Genomic DNA, 20,555 nt, shown 5'->3' on the forward strand with positions numbered 1-20,555 from the left:
AGAGGAAAAATCACGGGGTTCCTGCTCCCCATTGCCTCCAAGTGATCCCTGCTGGAAAGTGTTTAGATGTAGATGCTGGGTAAGGACAGGATTGGTTTCAGCTCACACTTCAAGAATGGCTTCTTAACACCTAGGATTATTAGAATTCTGCACAACAGGCTGGGCCCATCAGAATTCCAAACAATAGGTGTAAGTGGGAAGGGATTTGATCCATTGGAATTCTTTACAGTGGGAGTGAATGGGAAGGGGTTTGGTCCATTGGGATTCTTTACAGTGGGAGTGAATGGGAAGGGGTTTGGTCCATTGGGATTCTTTACAGTGGGAGTGAATGGGAAGGGGTTTGGTCCATTGGGATTCTTTACAGTGGGAGTGAATGGGAAGGGGTTTGGTCCATTGGGATTCTTTACAGTAGGAGTGAATGGGAAGGGGTTTGGTCCATTGGGATTCTTTATAGTGGGAGTGAATGGGAAGGGGTTTGGTCCATTGGGATTCTTTACAGTGGGAGTGAATGGGAAGGGGTTTGGTCCATTGGGATTCTTTACAGTGGGAGTGAATGGGAAGGGGTTTGGTCCATTGGGATTCTTTACAGTGGTAGTGAATGGGAAGGGGTTTGGGGAGCAGGCATCAATGTGTAATGGAGTAGGGGTTGGAAGGTTGTTTCCTCATACCCACAGTCAGTAGATCTCAGTTTACCATTGAAGATAAGATGTACACTTAGGGCAGGGTAAGCAAAATGGCTCCATTAATCCTTTCACAGAGGTTCCAGCTGTCTGGAGTCCTGCACCTATTAGCAAGCTATGAGATCTGGCGCTGGAGCCCCAATCTGTGAGTTGGATTGTAAGCCCTCCACTACAGCACATAACAGGGAGACTTTCCTATCCCCACCCCACTCTGATATTACATAGAAACATAGAAGATAGGAGCAGGAGTAGGCCATTCGGCCCCTCGAGCCTGCTCCGCCATTCAATGCGATCATGGCTGATCATCCAAATTCAGTACCCTGTCCCTGCTTTCTCCCCATACCCCTTGATCCCTTTAGCCTTAAGAAATATATCCAACTCCTCCTTACATTTCACTTCAATGAAATAAAACACTGAAGCAACATTTAAGCAGTGGGAAAGTTAATTTTGTTTCATGGGTTTTGGAAGTAATTTCTGATTGTGTGTACATGCATGCTTGTGTGTGTGTGTTTGGGTGCATGTTTGTGTGTAGGTGTGTGCACGTGTGTTTGTGTGGCTGGGGCTATTAACACACATCTTGTCGCCCAGGGAGTTGAGGGAGAGACTGAAGCCGGAGCTGATGGAACTGATCAAACAGCAGCGCCTCAATCGCCTGTGTGACGGGACGCTCTTCCGCAAAATCAGCAGCCGGCGGCGCCAAGGTAGATCCTCCCAGAACTGAAGGTCTAAGTAATGGTGACTGGTTCATTCTAAGGCTGTTTGTCTCCCTTCGCCTTGTGAAGGAGCTGGCTCTGGCTCTGGCTCCACGGTGCTGCCCAACCCTCATACCAGCCCATTACAGTCCAGCTCAATACATTCCAGACCAGCCCAGTTCAGCCCTCACCTGCAGTCTGCAAACCGGCACTTCACAGCAAGGTCTAGCAGTCAGCTAGAGTGGGAGCCCCAGGTGTCTTGCTTTATCCCACTTCCTGATCTGGGTCTGCTGAGGCTAATGGCAAAGCCCCAAATGCTCCATCAGCAGAGATTGGAAATGGATCCTCAAACCTTCCTGGTCCTTAGGGCTCAATTGATCACTGGTTGTGTGATGAGTCATGATGGTCATTTTGTTGCCTTTCTTCCCCCCCCCCCCACAATTTTCTGCTGAATGCAGTGACTGGGGTACAGTTCCACAGGTGCTGGGAACAGTTGAGGACCTACAGCTGGCCTCCGTGTCCCTGGGTTAGGGAAGAGGACAATTGGCCAAGGTTCCCACTATTTGTGGCTGTCCAGCAAACCCTAGCCCACAGAAAGGTGCTGCCCATAGTCACAAATGAAGAATGGGTACTTGGGAGAGGTAGCTGTGGAATTGTTCCCAGCAAGAGTCAGCTCCTTCAGGACGGGGTGGGGGGTGGCGGGGGCGGGGCAGGGGGGGAGGAACTTGGAATGGTGTATTGGTGACTGAGATTCTAAAGTCACTGTGCTGTTAAGTGGCTGTTCATACAGTCAATGTGTTGGAGAGGGGACCAGAACAAACTCTTGTCACTGGTATATCAGAAACGGTGGGTTTTAATGGTTACGATTAAGCCCGAGGGGTTTTATTTTAAGGGTCAGCTGACTCTCGGTGCTGTTGCTCGCCTTCGACGTGGCTGATGGTCAGGGTTAAAGGTCAGGTGCATGGCCTCTTGCAGAGAAGTTGTGGTGAAACTGACGGGGCAGTTTGCACAGAGGAAATATATTGTCCCCACAGTGAGGGGGGGGCATTTATAGCACTGCACTGCTTCCACTGGCAGCATTTCATTGTTGTGAAATGACTGCAATACAGATTCCTCGAGTACAGCTAATGTATGTATGGCAGTAACCCTCAAGGGGCAAGGGCGGGGGAAGGTCTGGGATCAGGGAAGAGATCAATATTATTAAATTGAAAATCCAAGCCTCGCTGTTTGAAAGCTGCTGTGCCTCATTGGAAATGCGAGTCATTGGACCTTGTCCCAGGCAGTGTTTGATTTTCGTACTGGTGCTTATGCGGTCGGATTTAATTGGAATTGGCAGCCCTGTTGTAAACAGGCTGTAAATCACCCTCTTTGAACCTCGGCCACTGCAGCTGCCACCTCACGACAGCCCGTATCGATTCGAGGTGTTGGCCATGAGGGGCTTTGCTCCATTGCTGCCAATTAGTCAAAACACAAGGAGCTAGGATGATTATACATTGGCCTCAGTGCCCCGGGCTGGCTCGGGTCAATCAGCTCAGTCGGGGGCCCTCCTGCACATTGGCTGGGGTCAGGATTGGCTGGAGAGGTTTAGGGAGGGAATTCCAGAGCTGGAGTTATGGAAAGGCTGAACAGGCTGGGGCTCGTTTCTCTAGAAAAGAGAAGGCTTGAGGGGTGACCTGATCGAGGTCTTTAAGATTATGAAAGGGTAGACGTAGAGAAGATGTTTCCACTCATGGGGGAGACCAGAATGATGGGCCATAAGTATAACAGAGTCACCAATAAATCCAATGGGGAATTCAGGAGAAACCTCTTTACCCAGAGAGTGGTGAGAATGTGGAACTTGCTACCACAGGGAGTGGTTGCGGTGAATAACATAAGGGGAAGCGAGATTAGTACATGAGAGAGAAAGGAATAGAAGGAGTGCTGATGGGGTTCGATGAAGGAGGGTGGGAGGAGGCTCGTGTGGAGCATAAACACCAACATAGACCAGTTGGGCTGAATGGCCTGTTTCTGTGCTGCACATTCGATGTAATGCAGGCTGGACACTGAGTGGCAACCAGTGTGAAATCAGGTCAGGGGTTAATGCCTGTTAAGTTGGATATCAAATGGGATGCTACCATGTCTCCAGCAGCGATCAGTGGCTCAAAGGGTGGAAGTGTGGACTGCAGCAGAGGTGCGAAGGGTTAACCTTTTTCTGTCTTTAATCCAACAGACAAGCTGTGGTACTGCCGCCTGTCGCCCAATCACAAGGTGCTTCACTATGGAGATGTGGAGGAAGGAGGCGATAATCCAGCCATCGAGTGTCTGCAGGAGAAGAGTGCGTACTGCTCCCAGAACATTCCCGAAACTAATTCAGTCTTTCACTCTCCATTGAAATGAATTGTGAAAAAGTTTATTTCAGTTGAGATGAACGGTTCAAATGTGGAAATTTCTACCACAGGGAGTAGTTGAGGCGAATAGCGTCGATACATTTAAGGGGAAGTTGATCAGGACATGAGGGAGAAAGGAATAGGATATGCTGATGGGGTGAGATGAAGTAGAGTGGAAGGAGGCTCGTGTGGAGCAGAAACACCGGCACGGACCAGTTGGGCCGAATGGTCTGTTTCTGTGCTGGACATTCAATGTCATTCTATGAAGGTAACAGTCTAAACAGTGCAAGATGGCAGTCACTGCTCTCTAAAGTAATTCACTTGCTGACTTGCTTTTAGGCACTTTGATCAGATCTTGTATCCGGTACGTTATTTTAATGATTAGGACAGACCAACAACCACCATGCAATAGGTACACAGAGCGATCCAAGCAAAGCACGTGCATTTACATAGCGCCTGATCACATCTCTCGGAAACATTCCGAAGCACTTAACCTAAAATGCATCACTTTCAAGCGGGGGTTGGGCCAGTAGGAGACAGCAGCATCCAGGCCCGGTCCTGCATCGCGGTCCTACCACCCCAATGTGGCCTCTGTGACCCCAAGAATATAGACAAAGCAAGGCCCTGGATTGAACCTGTGCTGTGTTTCAGAAATGGGGTGGATCAGGATGGGAAGGGCAGTGGGCTTCTCCTTTAAAGGAGCCCGGGGAAAAATATTTGGCGGATTTTTACTTGTTATTGCGGGAGCATGAGCCAATCATCATTCTCATCAGTGTGACATCACAGATAGGTAGGAAAAGGAGGAGGCCATTCAATTAGATCATGGCTGATCTGTACCTCAAGGTAAAGTAATAAAAAGGGCAAAAGCAGGAACTAAGTGTCACAAAACACATTTGAAAGTTCTCTATCTGAATGCACGTAGCATTCGTAACAAAATAGACGAGTTAATGGCACAAATAGCTACATATGGGTATGATCTTGTGGCCATTACAGAAACATGGCTGCAGGGTGACAATGCCTGGGAATTAAACATACCAGGTTATTTAACAATCAGGAAGGACAGGCAGGAAGGAAGGGGAGGTGGGGTGGCTATGTTAATAAAGGAAGGAATCACTGTAATACAGAGAAATGATATTGGGTCAAAAGATCAGGATAATGAAACAGTTTGGGTGGAGATAAGGAATAATAAGGGGGAAAAAACACTAGTGGGCGTAGTCTATAGGCCTCCGAACAGTCGCAACTCGGTTGGACGGAGTATCAATCAGGAAATAGTTGAGGCTTGTAATAAGGGAACATCTATAATTATGGGGGATTTTAACTATCATATTCATTGGACAAATCAAATTGGGCAGGGCTGCCTTGAGGATGAGTTCATTGAGTGTATTAGGGATGGGTTTCTTGAGCAGTATGTAACTGAACCGACCAGAGGGCAAGCAACCTTAGATCTGGTCCTGTGTAACGAGACAGGATTAATTAAAAATGTCCTAGTAAAGGATCCCCTTGGAATGAGTGACCATAACATGGTTGAATTCCATATTCAATTAGAGGGTGAGGAGGTTGTATCTCAAACAAGCGTGCTAAGCTTGAATAAAGGAGACTATGAAGGTATGAGAGCGGAATTGAGTAAAGTGGATTGGGAAAATAGATTAAAGGGTAAGACGATACATGATCAGTGGTGTACATTTAAGGAGTTATTTTACAACTTCCAAAAAAAGTATATTCCACTGAGAAAAAAGGGTGTAAAAGAAAAGACAGCCATCCGTGGCTAAGTAAAGAAATTAAGGATCGTATTCGACTAAAAACAAGGGCATATAAGGTAGCCAAATCTAGTGGGAGGATAGAGGATTGGGAAAACTTTAAAAGACAGCAAAAAATAACAAAAAGATTGATTAAGAAAGGGAAGATAGATTATGAAAGTAAATTAGCAAAAAATATAAAAACAGATAGTAAGACTTTTTATAGTTACATAAAAAGAAAAAGGGTGGCTAAAGTAAATGTCGGTCCCTTAGAGGATGAGACCGGGAAATTAATGGTGGGAAATATGGAGATGGCAAAAACACTGAATGAATATTTTGTATCAGTCTTTACAGTAGAGGACACCAAGAATATCCCAACACTGGACAAGCAGGGGGCTATAGGGGGGGAGGAGATAAACATGATCAAAATCACTAAGGAAGTGGTACTCGGTAAAATAATGGGACTCAAGGCGGATAAATCGCCTGGACCTGATGGTTTACATCCTAGGGTCTTGAGGGAAGTGGCGGTAGGGATTGTGGATGCATTAGTAATAATCTTCCAAAACTCCCTGGACTCAGCAAAGGTCCCGGCAGACTGGAAAACTGCTAATGTAACACCCTTATTTAAAAAGGGCAGTAGACAGAAGGCTGGAAACTATAGACCGGTTAGCCTAACATCTGTGGTAGGTAAAATTTTGGAGTCCATTATTAAGGAGACAGTAACAGGACATTTGGATAATCATAATTTAATAAGACAAAGTCAGCATGGTTTTATGAAGGGGAAGTCATGTTTGACAAATTTGCTGGAGTTCTTTGAGGAAGTAACATATAGGGTGGATAAAGGTGAACCAGTGGACGTAGTGTATTTAGACTTCCAAAAGGCATTTGACAAGGTGCCACACAAAAGATTATTGCTTAAGGTAAAAAATCACGGGATTGGGGGTAATATTCTGGCATGGATAGAGGATTGGCTATCTAACAGAAGGCAGAGAGTTGGGATAAATGGTTCATTCTCAGACTGGCAATCAGTAACCAGTGGTGTTCCGCAGGGGTCAGTGCTGGGTCCCCAACTCTTTACAATCTATATTAACGATTTGGAGGAGGGGACCGAGTGTAACATATCAAAGTTTGCAGATGATACTAAGATGGGAGGGAAAGTAGTGAGTGAGGAGGACATAAAAAACCTGCAAGGGGACATAGACAGGCTAAGTAAGTGGGCAGAGATTTGGCAGATGGAATACCCAATACTGGAAAGTGTGAGGTTATGCACTTTGGCAGGAAAAATTGTAGAGCAAGTTATTATCTTAATGGCAAGAAACTGGAAAGTACTGAAGTACAAAGGGATCTGGGGGTCCTGGTGCACAAAACTCAAAAGGTTAGTATGCAGGTGCAGCAAGTGATTAAGAAGGCCAATGGAATGTTGGCTTTCATTGCTAGGGGGATAGAATATAAAAATAGGGAGGTATTGCTTCAGTTGTACAAGGTATTGGTGAGACCGCACCTGGAATACTGCATACAGTTTTGGTGTCCATACTTAAGAAAAGACATACTTGCTCTCGAGTCAGTACAAAGAAGGTTCACTCGGTTAATCCCGGGGATGAGGGGATGGACATATGAGGAGAGGTGAGTAGATTGGGACTCTACTCATTGGAGTTCAGAAGAATGAGAGACGATCTTATTGAAACATATAAGATTGTGAAGGGGTTGGATCGGGTAGATGCAGGGAGGATGTTCCCGATGATGGGTGAAACTAGAACTAGGGGGCATAGTCTTAGAATAAGGGGCTGCTCTTTCAAAACTGAGATGAGGAGGAAATACTTCACTCAGAGGGCGGTAGGTCCATGGAATATGCTGCCCCAAAAAGCTGTCGAAGCTACATCATTACATAAATTATAAAGACAGTTTCCTAGAAGAAAAGGGAATTAAGGGTTACGGGGAGCGGGCAGGAATTTGGACATGAGTCTAGGTTCGGATCGGTCATGGCCCTGTGGGTAGCGGAGCGGGCCCAGGGGCCGTGTAGCCTGATCCTGCTCCTATTTCGTGTGTCTAATTCTGTTAGATTCAGGAGATAGTCCTGTCATAGTGGATTGGCGGTTAGGATCAGATCAGCCATGATCTTATTGAATGGCGGAGCAGGCTCGAGGGACCAATTGGCCTACTCCTGCTCCTATTTCTTATGTTCAGCTCCATCTACCTGCCTTGGTTCCGTAACCCTTACCTTACCTAACAAAAATCTTTCAATCTCAGTATGAAATTTTCAATTGTCCGCCAGCCAGAACAGCTTTTTGAGGGAGAGAGTTCCAAATTTCCACTACCCATCGTGTGAAAAAATGCTTCCTGACATCACGCCTGAAAGGCCTAGCTCTAATTTTAAGGTTATGCCCCCTTGTTCTGAACTCCCCCACCAAAGGAAATAGTTTTTCTCTAGCTACCCTTTCAAATCCTTGAATCATCTTAAACATTTCAATTAAATCACCCCTTAATCTTCTATATTCAAAGGAATACAAGACCAGTTTATGCAACCTGTCTTCATAATTTAACCCTTTTAGCCCTGGTATCATTCTGGGGAATCTGCGCTGCACCCCCTCCAAGGCCAATATATCCTTCCTGAGGTGCGGTGCCCAGACCTGAATGCAGTGCTCCAGATATGGTCTAACCAGAGCTCTATATAACTGTAGCATCACTTCCACCCCTTTGTATTCCAGCCCCTTTGAGATAAAGGCCAACATCCCATTAGCTTTTAATTATTTTTTGCACCTGTCCACTAGCTTTTAGTAATTTCTGTCTATGAATCCCTAAATCTCTCTGCTCCTCCACAGTTCCCAGCTTCTCACCATTTCAAAAATATCTTCCTTTGGTCCAAAGTGGATGACTTCACATTTTCCTACATTCAACTCCATCTGCCACAGTTTTGCCCACTCATCTCAATGTCCCTTTGCAACTTTCTGCTCCCATCTACACGACTATCCTACCTAACTTAGTGTCATCAGTAGACTTGGATGTACAGCTCTCTCTTCCTTCAGCTAAAACATTGATAACTATAGTGAAAAGCTGAGACCCCAGTACAGATCCCTGGGGGACACCACCACTAGTCACAATTGGAGTACATACCCATTATCCCTACCCTCTGTCTCCTACCTGCTAACCAATTCCCTATGACACGGTGGTGACATCACTGATAGGTGGTGACATCACTGATGGGTGACAGGGTGGTGACATCACTGATGGATGACAGGGTGGTGACATTACAGATAGGTGACAGGGTGGTGACATCACACAGAATCACAGAAACCCCACAGTGCAGATAGAGGCCATTTCGGCCCATCGAGCCTGCACCGACACATATCCCACCCGATCCCCGTAACCCCTACACCAACACATATCCCACCCTATCCCCGTAACCCCACGTATTTAATCCCCCTAACACTAAGGGTCAATTTATCATAGCCAATCAACCTAACTCGCACATCTTTGGACTGTGGGAGGAAACCGGAGCACCCGGAGGAAACCCACGCAAACACGGGGAGAATGTGCAAACTCCACACAGACAGGTCATTTCAGGTCTTTCGTGGTGTCTCTTTAAATTATGTTCCGTGACGGGAGGAAACACTTTTTTACACTGAGTTGTTGTGATCTGGAATGCACTGTCTGAAAGGGCGGTGGAAGCAGATTCAATAGTAACATTCAAAAGGGAATTGGATAAATACTTGTCGGGGGAAAAAATTTACAGGGCTATGGGGAAAGAGCAGGGGAGTGAGATTAATTGCATAGCTCTACCAAAGAGCCGGCACAGGCACAATGGGCCGAATGGCCTCCTTCTGTGCTGGATCATTGTATGATTCTAAGATCTGCACTGTTTTGAGGCCAGGTTCCAGCCAGAGGCCTGTATGTCAGACACACTTGGATACAGTGTGGATTCACTGACATAGGTGAACGTGTCTGAGGCCCTGCTAGATTTCTGGGATGTTGACTGAATGGGTAAATGCGGAGATGCATCACCAGCTGAATAAACCCTTCTGACATGCCTCTCTTGCAGTTCCTGTGGCTGACATCAAGGCTCTGGTGACTGGGAAGGACTGTCCACACATGAAGGAGAAGAGCACGTTGAAACAGAACCGGGTGAGTACAGGAAAGGGGGGGCACTGGCAACAGAAAGGCCTGATGGAACATGATCCATCCGCTCCCCTGAAATTACCATGCTGACCGACGGGCAACCTCTGGGCCACCCAATATTGGGCTACCCTAAGTGCGACAAGCTGCATCGGGATGCCCGTTTGGTGCCCACAGCTCGCTGGCTCTGTTTAAAATGGCGTCCCGAGCATCAAAATGGCTGCAGCCTCTTTGCTGCCAGGTCAGACAGGCTAGAGGTTAGGATCAGCCCCAGGAGTCTCCTGGGGTCTGCTGTCGGTCTAAGGGTTAATATAACGGTCGGGTCATTCCTTGAATAGGGAGCAGTCATGGCAGAGTGAATTAGGAGCAGCATCGCAGTCTCTGGCTTCAGACCACACCCCACAAACTGCTCGAACCGTGCTCCGGTGATTTAGGAGGTCAGGTGACACCCTCTCTCCCTCAAGGTTCAGCTTGCATGTAGAAACCGCCTTTAACGTAGTCACATGTCCCAAGGCACTTCACAGGAGCGGAATCAGACAGATTTGACACCGAGCCACGAGATATTAGAACAGGTGACCAAAAGCTTGGCCAAAGAGGTAGGTTTTAAGGAGTGACTTAAAGAAGAGAGAGAGGTGGCGAGTTTTAGGGAGGGAATTCCAGATCTTTGGGCCTGGGCAGCTGAAGGCACAGGAGCAATAGAAATCAGGTTGAATAGGAGGCCAGAATTGGAGGAGCACAGAGATCTCTGAGGGTTGTAGAGCTGGAGGAGGTTACAGAGATAGGGAGGGGTGAGGCCAAAGAGGGACCTGTGCACAAGGATGAGAATTTTAAAATCAAGGCCTTGTAAAGCACTCAAACCCACCTGTTCCTGTACATTAATAACTAGTGTCATAGCAGCCTAGAAGGCTACTGACAATGTGTCCTGTAAACCTAAAAGCAGAATATGCTGGAAATACACAGCCGGGGTCAATCAGCATCTGAAAGAGGAAGGGAGACAGATGTGAAGCTTCCTCTTGCTTCATCTCACTAAAGATTGGCAGGTTTTATTTTTTATTGTGAAAGAAAGACGTACATTTATTAAGACCCTTTCACGACCAATGAAGTACAATTTAGAAGTTCCACTGTTGTAACGTAGGAAATGTAACAGCCAATTTACACACAGCAAGGTCCCACAAACATCAATGTTAGAATGACGAGATTATCTGTTTTTAGTGATGTTGGTTGAGGGATAAATATTGGCCAGGGCACCCGGGAGAACTCCCCAGCTCCTATTTGAGTACTGCCGTGGATCTTTCCTGCCCACAAAGAGAATCCACATCGAAGACCCATAGGCGACCATTTGTATTCCACACCCTGCACTCCATACAATTGTCCCTCGTGACTTACCAGATCAGCCCAATGATGGGATATACATTTTATTACATGGGCCTTTGTGGGTGGGTTGCCAACAGAGCAGGGCGGGGCAGGGATTAGGGTCATGGCTGGAGTCCTCATATTTCCATTGCCGCCAATGAAAGTCAGTCAAACTGCCTAATTAATAACTAACAATCCTGCACCAGAGGACTGAGAAATTAGACTTAGATTTTTTAGAAAACACAGATTTCTCACATCCTCTTTGAAGTTGAGAAATTAATGCAGAAGCTCAGTCAGAAACCAATTCAAATGTTAACGACCCTCAACAGGGGCCGATTCACCCCTGGCTTCTGTCGCTGCAGATCCTGAGCTGGTCACTAGGGTGAGCAAAAATTGACTCCCCTTCCAGTTGAGGGAGCTGCTGGGTACCTGCGGCATTTCGTGTCTTCATTGCAGACTTTCCTTTTATGTCTCTCGCTGTTTTTTGATTGGCCGCCACCTCGGATACGCAGTACCTTTGTCGATTGATTCTCGTCTGCCTCTTTCATCCTGTTCACTAGTTCATTTCCCACCTTGTTTGTGACGCGATTCACCAAGACCCGCTTTCACCGTGGTTACATGTTTGGCATGGGAACGTAGGAATTGCTGGACGAAAGAAACCTACAGTCCATCTAGTTAGTCTGCTACCATCCTGGTAATCGCATGATACAACGATAATGGAGTTATTGACCAATCACAGCACTCAATCTCTATCAATGAGTCTACAACAGACCCAGACATGAGGCGAGGGAAACCCCAGGGGTGGAGAGCTTTGGGAACCAGAGGTCCAAAGTCACCTGTCCCTCCCGAGCTTGCTACTCTCACCACACGTCACATCTCAAATTACTCATATACTGCATCCCAAAATGTTATTTTCTAAAGGAAATCTATCTAATTTACATTTGAATAAATCAGTACTAACTGCTTCCAGCATCTCCCCAGGGAGCCTGTTCCATAGATTGACCACTAGCTCACTGAAATATTGTTTCCGCAGATTAGTTTTGAATTTACTCCATTTCAAGCGCATGGTTCTACTGTTCTGAACAAGATGAAACAACTTGTTATGGTCGACACTATCTAGTCCCTTTTAGAATCCTAAAGACAGCAATTATCACCTCTCAACCATCTCTTTACCAGTGAGAACATGCCCACTTTCCATAATCGCTCTTCATAATCCAATCCCTCCATCCTCTCAATCAATCTGTTTGCTCTCTTCTATATCCTTTCAATATCTGCAATATCCTATTTGGGCTGCTGCTACCAGAACTGTACATGGTATTGTGTGACCTTTAAACTGTTGTCCCCTCCCCTATCCAGGTCTCCCCAAGAGTCTCCACTGAAAACGGTAGCCTGTCTGTTCCAATGCTGATGGATGGCTATGAATTTCCGCCATCTTCTGTTCCTATTTTTTCTTGTCCCTTTTTTTCACATTTTCCCCGTTTGTTTTTGAAACTAACCTGAACCCCCTTCTGTTTCTAGGAGGTGCTGGATCTGGCCTTCTCCGTCCTGTACGACACAGAGGACTACTCGCTGAACTTCATAGCACCAACCAAATATGAAGTGAGTGTTGGTGGGGTCGAAGGTCATCTGTGGTGGCGGGGTGGGAGGAAGAGAGGGTTGGAATGCAGTAACTAACTGCTCTGACTTGGGCTACAGTCGGTGATTGTGAAGCTGCCAGGGCTCAAAAGCACCAGTGCTGCCATGTTATCGTCAGTTCAAAAAGACTGAACACATACTCCAGGAAAGGCTCAAGAAAATGTAGTGAATAGTGAGGAGGATAGTTACAGACTTCAGGAGGACATAGACCGACTGGTGAAATAGGCAGACACATGCAACGTTCCTACTAAGCAGCCGCGCAGCAGTCTGGAGGTCCCATGCAGGCCACTCACGGGCTTTTCAATGGGAATAACCGCACAATAACCACAATAACCATTACAGCCTTGGTCCAAACATGGACAAAAAAGTTGAATTCCCGAGGTGAGAGTGAGTGCCCTTGACACCAAGGGAACACCACCACCTCCAAGTTCCCCTCCAAGTCACGCATCATCCTGACTTAGAAGTATATCGCCGTTCCTTCATCGTTGCTGGGTCAAAATCCTGGAACTCCCTCCCTAACAGCACTGTGGGAGTACCTTCACCACACAGACTGCAGCGGTTCAAGGCGGCGGCTCACCACCACCTTCTCAAAGGCAATTAGGGATGGGCAATAAATGCTGGTTTTGCCAGCGATGCCCACATCCTAGGAACGAATTTTAAAAAGCGCAAAAATTTGAATGGGCCACGCAGCCAGTTAAAGGGCCCGCACAAGTAAAAAAAATTACAAGCAACATTGGGCACATGGCAGATGAAATGTGAAGTGATGCATTTTGGAAGGAAGGAGAGACAATATGAACTAAAGGGTGCAATTTTAAAGGGGTGCAGGAACAGAGAGACCTGGGGGTGAATGTACATGAATCTTTGAAGGTGGCAGGATAAGGTGAGAAGGCTGTTAAAGCCAAGGATCCCAAATGCTTTTTTTTTTATTAATAGAGGCATAAAGTACAAAAGCAAGGCAATTATGCTAAACCTTTATAAATCACTGGTTAGGCCCCAGCTGGAGTATTGTGTTCAGTTCTGGGCACCACACTTTAGGAAGGATGTCAAAGGCTTAGAGAGGGTGCAGAGGAGATTTACTAGACTGGTACCAGGGGTGAGGGACTGCAGTTATGTGGCGAGACTGGAGAAGCTGGGGTTGTTCTCCTTAGAGCAGAGAAGGTAAAGGGGAGATTTAATTGAGGTGTTCCAAATGATCTGGGATTTTGATAGAGTAAATAAGGATAAACTATTTCCACTGGCAGGAGGGTCGGTAACCAGAGGAGACAGATTCAAGAACCGGGGGAGATGAGAATTTTTTTTACGCAGTGAGTTGTTGTGATCTGGAATGCACTGCCTGAAAGGGTGGTGGAAGCAGATTCAATAGTAACTTTCAAAAGGGAATTGGATGTATGCTTCAATAGGAAACATTTCCAGAGCTACAGGAAAAAGCGAGGGAAGTGGGACTAATTGGATAGCTCTTTCAAAGAGCCGGCACAGGCATGATGGGTCAAATAGCCGCCTCCTATGCTTTATGATTCTATGAAGTCCTCATTTCAAACACAACCTAGTTAGGTAATGAGTTACAAAAGCAAAATACTGTGGATGTTGGAAATCTGAAATAAGAACAGAAAATGCTGGAAATACTCAGCAGGTCAGGCAGCATCTGTAGAGAGAGAAACATAGAAAAATAGGAGCAGCAGTAGGCCATTCGGCCCTTCGAGCCTGCTCCACCATTCAATGAGATCATGGCTGACCCTCTATCTCAATACCATATTCCTGCTCTCTCCCCATGCCCCTTGATGCCTTTTGTGTCTAGAAATCTATCTCTCTCCTTCGTAAATATATTCAGTGACTTGGCCTCCACTGCCTTCTGTGGTAGAGAATTGCACAGGTTCACCACCCTCTGAGTGAAGAAATTTCTCCTCATCTCAGTCCTAAATGTCCTACCCCGTATCCTGAGACTGTGACCCCTTGTTCTAGACCCCCCCAGCCAGGGGAAACATCCTCCCTGCATCCAGTCTGTTTAGCCCTGTCAGAATTTTATACATTTCAATGAGATCTCCTCTCATTCTTCTGAACTCTAGTTAATACAGTCCTAGTCGACCCAATCTCTCCTCATATGCAATCCCAGGAATCAGTCTGGTGAACCTTCGCTGCACTCCCTCTATGGCAAGTATATCCTTTCTTAGGTAAGGAGACCAAAACTGCACAGTACTCCAAGTGTGGTCTCACCAAGGCCCTGTATAACTGTAGTAAGACATCCTTGCTCCTGTACTCAAATCCTTTTGCAATGAAGGCCAACATACCATTTGCCTTCCTAACTGCTTGCTGCACCTGCATGTTTGCTTTCAGTGACTGGTGTACAAGGACACCCGGGTCCCTCTGTACATCAACATTTAAAGTTTCAGGTCGATGACCTTTTGTCAGAACTGCCGATAGTTACCATTCAGTTCTGTAATGTCCACCCGAACTTTCCATTTTGGCTGGGTTTTTTTTAATGACAAGTGTTTTATTTCTCTCTCTCGGTCCTAGTTCTGTCTCTGGACAGATGGCCTGAATGTCCTGCTGGGCAAGGAGCTGAACAGCGAGCAGACTAAGAGTGAGCTGGAAATCCTGCTGTCCATGGAGATCAAACTGCGGCTCCTGGACCTGGAAAACATCCCCATCCCGGATGCCGCTCCGCCGATCCCCAGCGCGCCCAGTAACTACAACTTCTGCTACGACTTCAGCCACGCTGAGCACTGATTGTGTCAGGGCGGCGTCATGTTCAAATGTGCCAGCACTTCCTCAGGGGGGCGGCAGGGAACGTGGGTTTTATACGGTGCATGCACAAAATGGGTTTTATACACGGGCAGTGACTCAAGTATTTTCGTGTGCAATATTGTAAAAGGAAAACAAGGTACTCACGAGAGGAGGCTGCGGTACGTGCTTTAGCTGGCAACGGCCATAGCAACAGGCAGCCAATGAGATGAGAACCCCGACGTGCTGGGGAGTTTTTTTGGGGGTCGGCTGACAAGAAGTGGGCAAGCCCCCAAAAGAGGGGGAGGCGGAAAAACAGAATGCTGCGGATGCTGGAAATAAGATATATTTTTTAAAAATCAGAAAATGTCAGTAACGCTCGGCAGCTCAGCTTGGACATTTGTAGGGAGCGAAGGTAGGGTTAACGTGTCGGGCTGGTGACCTCTCATCCACAAAAGGTCACTGACCTGTAATGTTAACCCTATGTTTCTCTCTCCACAGATGCTGCGAGAGAGGAAAGGGAGGTTGGGAAGCCGAGATCATTTGCTGCAGCCGGTCTTCGATTCTGAGCCCGGGGGTGGGGGAGGAGGCATTACTTTAACGCAGTGGTCCTTGGCCATTTATAGAACCCCCGTTACTTCCCACCCATTCAGTTCAGCCATGATCTTACTGAATGGCGGAGCAGGCTCGATGGGCCGAATGGCCTACTACTGCTCCTATTTCTTAAAACCAAACCTAAGAACATAACAGCACTGTGTACATACTGCAGTGGTTCAAGAAGAAAATCCACCACCACCTTCTCCTGGGAAACAAGGGGCAGGCAATAAATGCCAGCCTTGCCCACATCCCGAGTGTTGGGCTCAGATGCGATGCCCCCCCCCCGGTCCAATATACTGCCGACACGTACAATTGGCACCTCCGAAACCATAATCCCAGTATATGTCAGCGCCCTCAGGAGAGGGAGGGAGACAATCAGAAAGGAAAGGTGTTCTTAAGAGCGCTCTGAGGGGAGCAGAACTTGGGCAAAAGCTGCAAGAACATATATTACCTTTTAAGTTAGTTTTAATCCAGTTCCGGTATTTATGTTAAAATATACAACGTATTATATGTTTAAGATAGTGCCGACTCGCTAACATTTGTACAGAATTTTATCTTGTGATTTCTACTCGGCACTGTGACAGCGGTGTGTGGAGGGTGGGGGACGAGAGCAAACTTTCAAAACTGGTCCATACCCGTGTGTTAACTGGTCTGGTATCGATACTCTGTCAGACTGCAATGGTGCCTGGGAGGGCGTCGGCCGTCGGCCGTGGAAACAGGTTTCGTCAGCTCTGTAAGACCACTTCGGCCAAGATCGGAGACCTGCTATCAGTATTTCTGGAAACCTTGTTTGTAAATGCACGAGCTGTTAACAGATTGTTCAGCGGTCCGATCCAGGCCAGGAAGACCTTGGGCTCTGTCCCTGTGTCTCTGCTGAGTTTGCTGGATCTAGCCGAGCAGTGCAAGGGGCCCCAACTGGCCTCATTGCCTGACCTTTCCCTCTCCATAGTTCATTGGGCAGAGTTTCTGCTCCTGAATTGCTGTCTCGTGATCTCTCCTGGAAAGTGCATACACATCGATTTGTGTGTGGATATTGGGTGAAAACAAGATGATGCTCATCTCTGATGCCCTTCATGATTAAATAGCCTACTGAAGGGCTACTTGGATGAGGTACCAGAAGGCTGCTGGTACCTGTTGAACTGTTGCCCCAGCAGGAAGGGGGTGAGGTGGGAATTGGGGAGGTACGAACATTTTGCTCATGGTACTAAAATGGAGGCTTGAGGCAGCTCCACTGAGAAAGAACTACTGTGCGGTTATTAAACAAAGCCGTGCATAGGTCCCCTTATGCTGTAGTGGGATGATGGCAAACCGAAGACTAAGCAAAGCAATGGTGTTGAGCACCCACTGAAGCAAGGGGAACATAGGAACAAAAGAAGGCCATTCAGCCCCTCGAGCCTGTTCTGCCATTCAACTGTAGCATGTTTGATCTATACCACAATTCCATTTACCCACCTTGGTTCCATAGCCCTTGATACCCTTCCTTAATAAAAAATCTATTGATCTTGGTCTTGAAAGCTCCAATTGTCCCCCAGCATCCACAGCCGACTGGGAAGAGAGTTCCAAATTTCTACTCCCCTTTGTGTGGAAGAAATGCCTCCTGATTTCACTCCGAAATGGCCGAGCTCTAATTTTAAGATTATGCCCCCTTGTTCTTGATTCTCCCACCAGAGGAAATAGTTTCTCTGTATCTACCCGATCAAATCCTTTTAACATTTTAAACACCTCGATCAGATGACCCCTGAATCTTCTATACTCAAGGGAACACAAGCTAAGTTTATGGAACATGTCTTTGTAATTTAACCCTCTAAGCCCCGGTTTCATTCTGGTGAACCTGCGCTGCACCCCCAAACGGAATAATACCTGACCTCATAAAATATTATGGGAAGGATTAAATGTAGAACCATTTGTAGGACGTGCTGTGTGCTGAACGGAGTTCTCACTGGGTGGCAGGGTTACTTTGAGTGCAAGGTAATGTAAAAAGACTTGCATTTATATAGCGCCTTTCACAACCTCAGGACACCCCAATGCGCTTTGCAGCCCATGAAGTACTTTTGAAGTGTAGTCGCTGTTGTAAAGTAGGAGATGCGGGAGCCAATTTGTGCACAGCAAGATCCCACACAGCAATGTGATAAATGACCAGATCATCTGTTTTAATTATGTTGGTTGAGAGATAAATATCGGCCAGGACACCCGGGAGAACTCCCCTGCTCTTCTTCGAAATAGGGCAATGGGATCTTTTACGTCCACCTGAGGGGGCAGACTCTGTTTAACGGTTCACTGGAGCGTTAGCCTGGATTATGTACTCAAATCTCTAGAGTGGGACTTGAACTCACGACTGTCTGGCTCAAACAGGGTTGCTGTGTCACTTGCCAAGTAAATTTGTTCAAGTAGCTGATATGGGTGGGAGGTGGCAGAAGGATGGCACCTAGGGGGTCCTACGCCAGCTGGCTGTACGCTGTTAACGTACATTACAGACAGTGCTGTATGTCAGGCGGTGGTACATGCTTTGTCCTTTGTGGCGTAAAATAAAATGAGGTTCACAGGAATAAAATGGTTCAGCGGTAATGACCTGGAATGTGCCCTGTGCCACCTGTCCTCTGTGGAACTGACTGCATGTTGAGTCAGGGGGCAGAGTTGATGCCCAGTGTAACACTGTGCCAAGGTCCCAGGATCAAGCTCTGCCAAATCAGCTGGGCAGCAGTAGGGGAGTTAGACTGGCCTCAGTCCTGCTGTTTTAGGGGCAGGGAAACGTCGGTGTCGGTTACCGCTCCTGTTGTGTGCGGAGGGTGCCGCCTTCAGCAGTCTAATATAACAACAGAGAATGCTGGAAAAACTCAGCAGGTCAGGCAACATCCGTGGAGAGAAATTTGAGTTGACGTTTCGGGTTGAAACCCTTCGAGCCTACCCAGCGAGCTTTGGCAGGGTATTAGAACAGGGAGGAGGACCGAGCGGGCGAGTGTGCAAAGTGCAGCCTGTAGAACGATACCCCAGCAAGAGTCAGGGCCTCCGGGTGAGGAGCATGGAGGGTGAAGGGGGAGAAGGGAACTGTAAGAAAGGGATTGCAGTACCAATAATCTGAACTAAAAATGAGTCATCCCGATGCACATGTGAGGAGCTGCAGTTTCGCAGTGGTGGGAGGCTGCTCATTTACCGCGGCTGGTCCCCCCCACATCACCTGCAATTTGTAGCCGGTACCAGTCACAGGGTGATTGTGACACGCTGTGTACAGCCGCAAACATACACTGGATCAAACTCGAGTACCCGGTACTGGTTAATTTATTTACAACACTACTGCATTGGTTTTTTTTGTAGTGCTTTTTTTGTGTATATATATATATATATAAAAAGAGATTAACATGTTTTGTAAGAAAATGGTCTGGTTTTTCTGCCACAGAACAAAATGCCATCGATAGATCTTACACAGCATTAACGAACCAGCCCTTGCTTTAAATTCAGAATAAAATATCTCTCTGCTTCTGTGCTGCTTTTGTACAGATTTGACTCAGTCACAATGGGCCTCCGGCATTTAATTACTCTCATCGATTGTCCTAAAGCCTCCCCTGGGGGAGGACAATGACATGGTAGGTGAAGTCGGGTAGCCTCTTTTGAGTCACCTTGCCAACTTTTACCCTCCAGCGAGGAATTTTTTGGTACTGCAGTCACATTACCTGCATACAATAACACTGGTATTGATCCTATCTGCCACCTTCTTCGAGTCCTTACCATGAGGAAGGGGCACTTCCCACCTCTGCTTACACTTCCTGCAGTGAGCTCTCACTGCTGTTGCTCCCCTGCTCCTTCCAATGGTGCTGGCAGAGGGGAATCCCCCAGCAAGCACAGCCAGACACAAGAAGAAATGCACTTCCAGATCTACCCAGCCAGACAAAATCCACTATGCCTTTAAGGCGTGCAGCAGCACAAGAAATCCCTCCCTGTGGGCAATCAACATGCCAGTGTTGTCCACTGTATGTACCTGAGCTGAGCCCAAGTGTGTTCACCACTTCAGATGTTGAACTTGGCTATAGGGTGAGGGGCGGAGGAGATTCAGCCTCCCTTTGTCTTGTTGAGAACGAGATGAAAATATCACCCAGATCAAACAAGGCAAAATGCTTCATTTTTGTCGCAGGGGCCTCCTCAAACTGAATCCCCTTGTTCCGTTCGAGGAGGCAGTCCAAAAGATCGAGGAAAAGAACAAGCAGAATGAAATCCGAGGTGGTGGGGTAGGCGGCCAAGGCCTGGTTCCAGCTGAGGGTTTGTGGCCAACCTTTCAAATCCTACTTTCTTTCCCCAATCACCACCTTACTACTATAGATACTTGGTGTCTCAATACTGTAATGTAATCAGTAATGTCACTAAGCAAAAGAATAGCTTCTCACCTTTGAAGATGTGCTATGGGACTTGCTTAACAAGTAAAAGAACCAAAACTGACGAGTGAGTTGTGATGGTTTGCGCAGCTTTGAAAGGATTGCTAGGACCCAGTGTTGGGATGCTCCATGCATTATGGTCTCGGCTCCTTCCAGAAACTCAACAGCCTTACGCAATTAACCTAAAGGCATGCGTTAAGATCTAACTAGCCATAGAATAAGTTGCAGTACCTCAGAATGGAATTTGGGCTCCATTGCACAACGATGGTAGCAGAAGTATCAGTCACTGTGGTGAGAGACCGTG

General features: G+C 46.9%; 1 protein-coding gene across 3 annotated transcripts in view; it reads left to right on the top strand.

Annotated features, from left to right (window-relative positions):
• Positions 1-19,247, top strand: part of elmo3 (engulfment and cell motility 3) — a 215,650-nt gene extending 196,403 nt beyond the window's left edge. For all 3 annotated transcript variants that reach the window (XM_085991016.1, XM_085991015.1, XM_085991017.1), the window contains exons 17-21: positions 1,269-1,381; positions 3,582-3,686; positions 9,511-9,593; positions 12,456-12,536; positions 15,084-19,247. In XM_085991016.1, the coding sequence (XP_085847142.1) occupies positions 1,269-1,381; positions 3,582-3,686; positions 9,511-9,593; positions 12,456-12,536; positions 15,084-15,296 (595 nt within the window). In that variant the 3' untranslated portion in view covers positions 15,297-19,247. The remainder of the gene's footprint in view (positions 1-1,268; positions 1,382-3,581; positions 3,687-9,510; positions 9,594-12,455; positions 12,537-15,083) is intronic.
• Positions 19,248-20,555: the final 1,308 nt, after the last annotated feature.

The sequence above is a fragment of the Somniosus microcephalus genome, chromosome 6 (assembly GCF_052327205.1).
Source record: "Somniosus microcephalus isolate GS21.2 chromosome 6, FLI_Smic_1.0, whole genome shotgun sequence".
Lineage (NCBI taxonomy): Eukaryota > Metazoa > Chordata > Chondrichthyes > Squaliformes > Somniosidae > Somniosus > Somniosus microcephalus.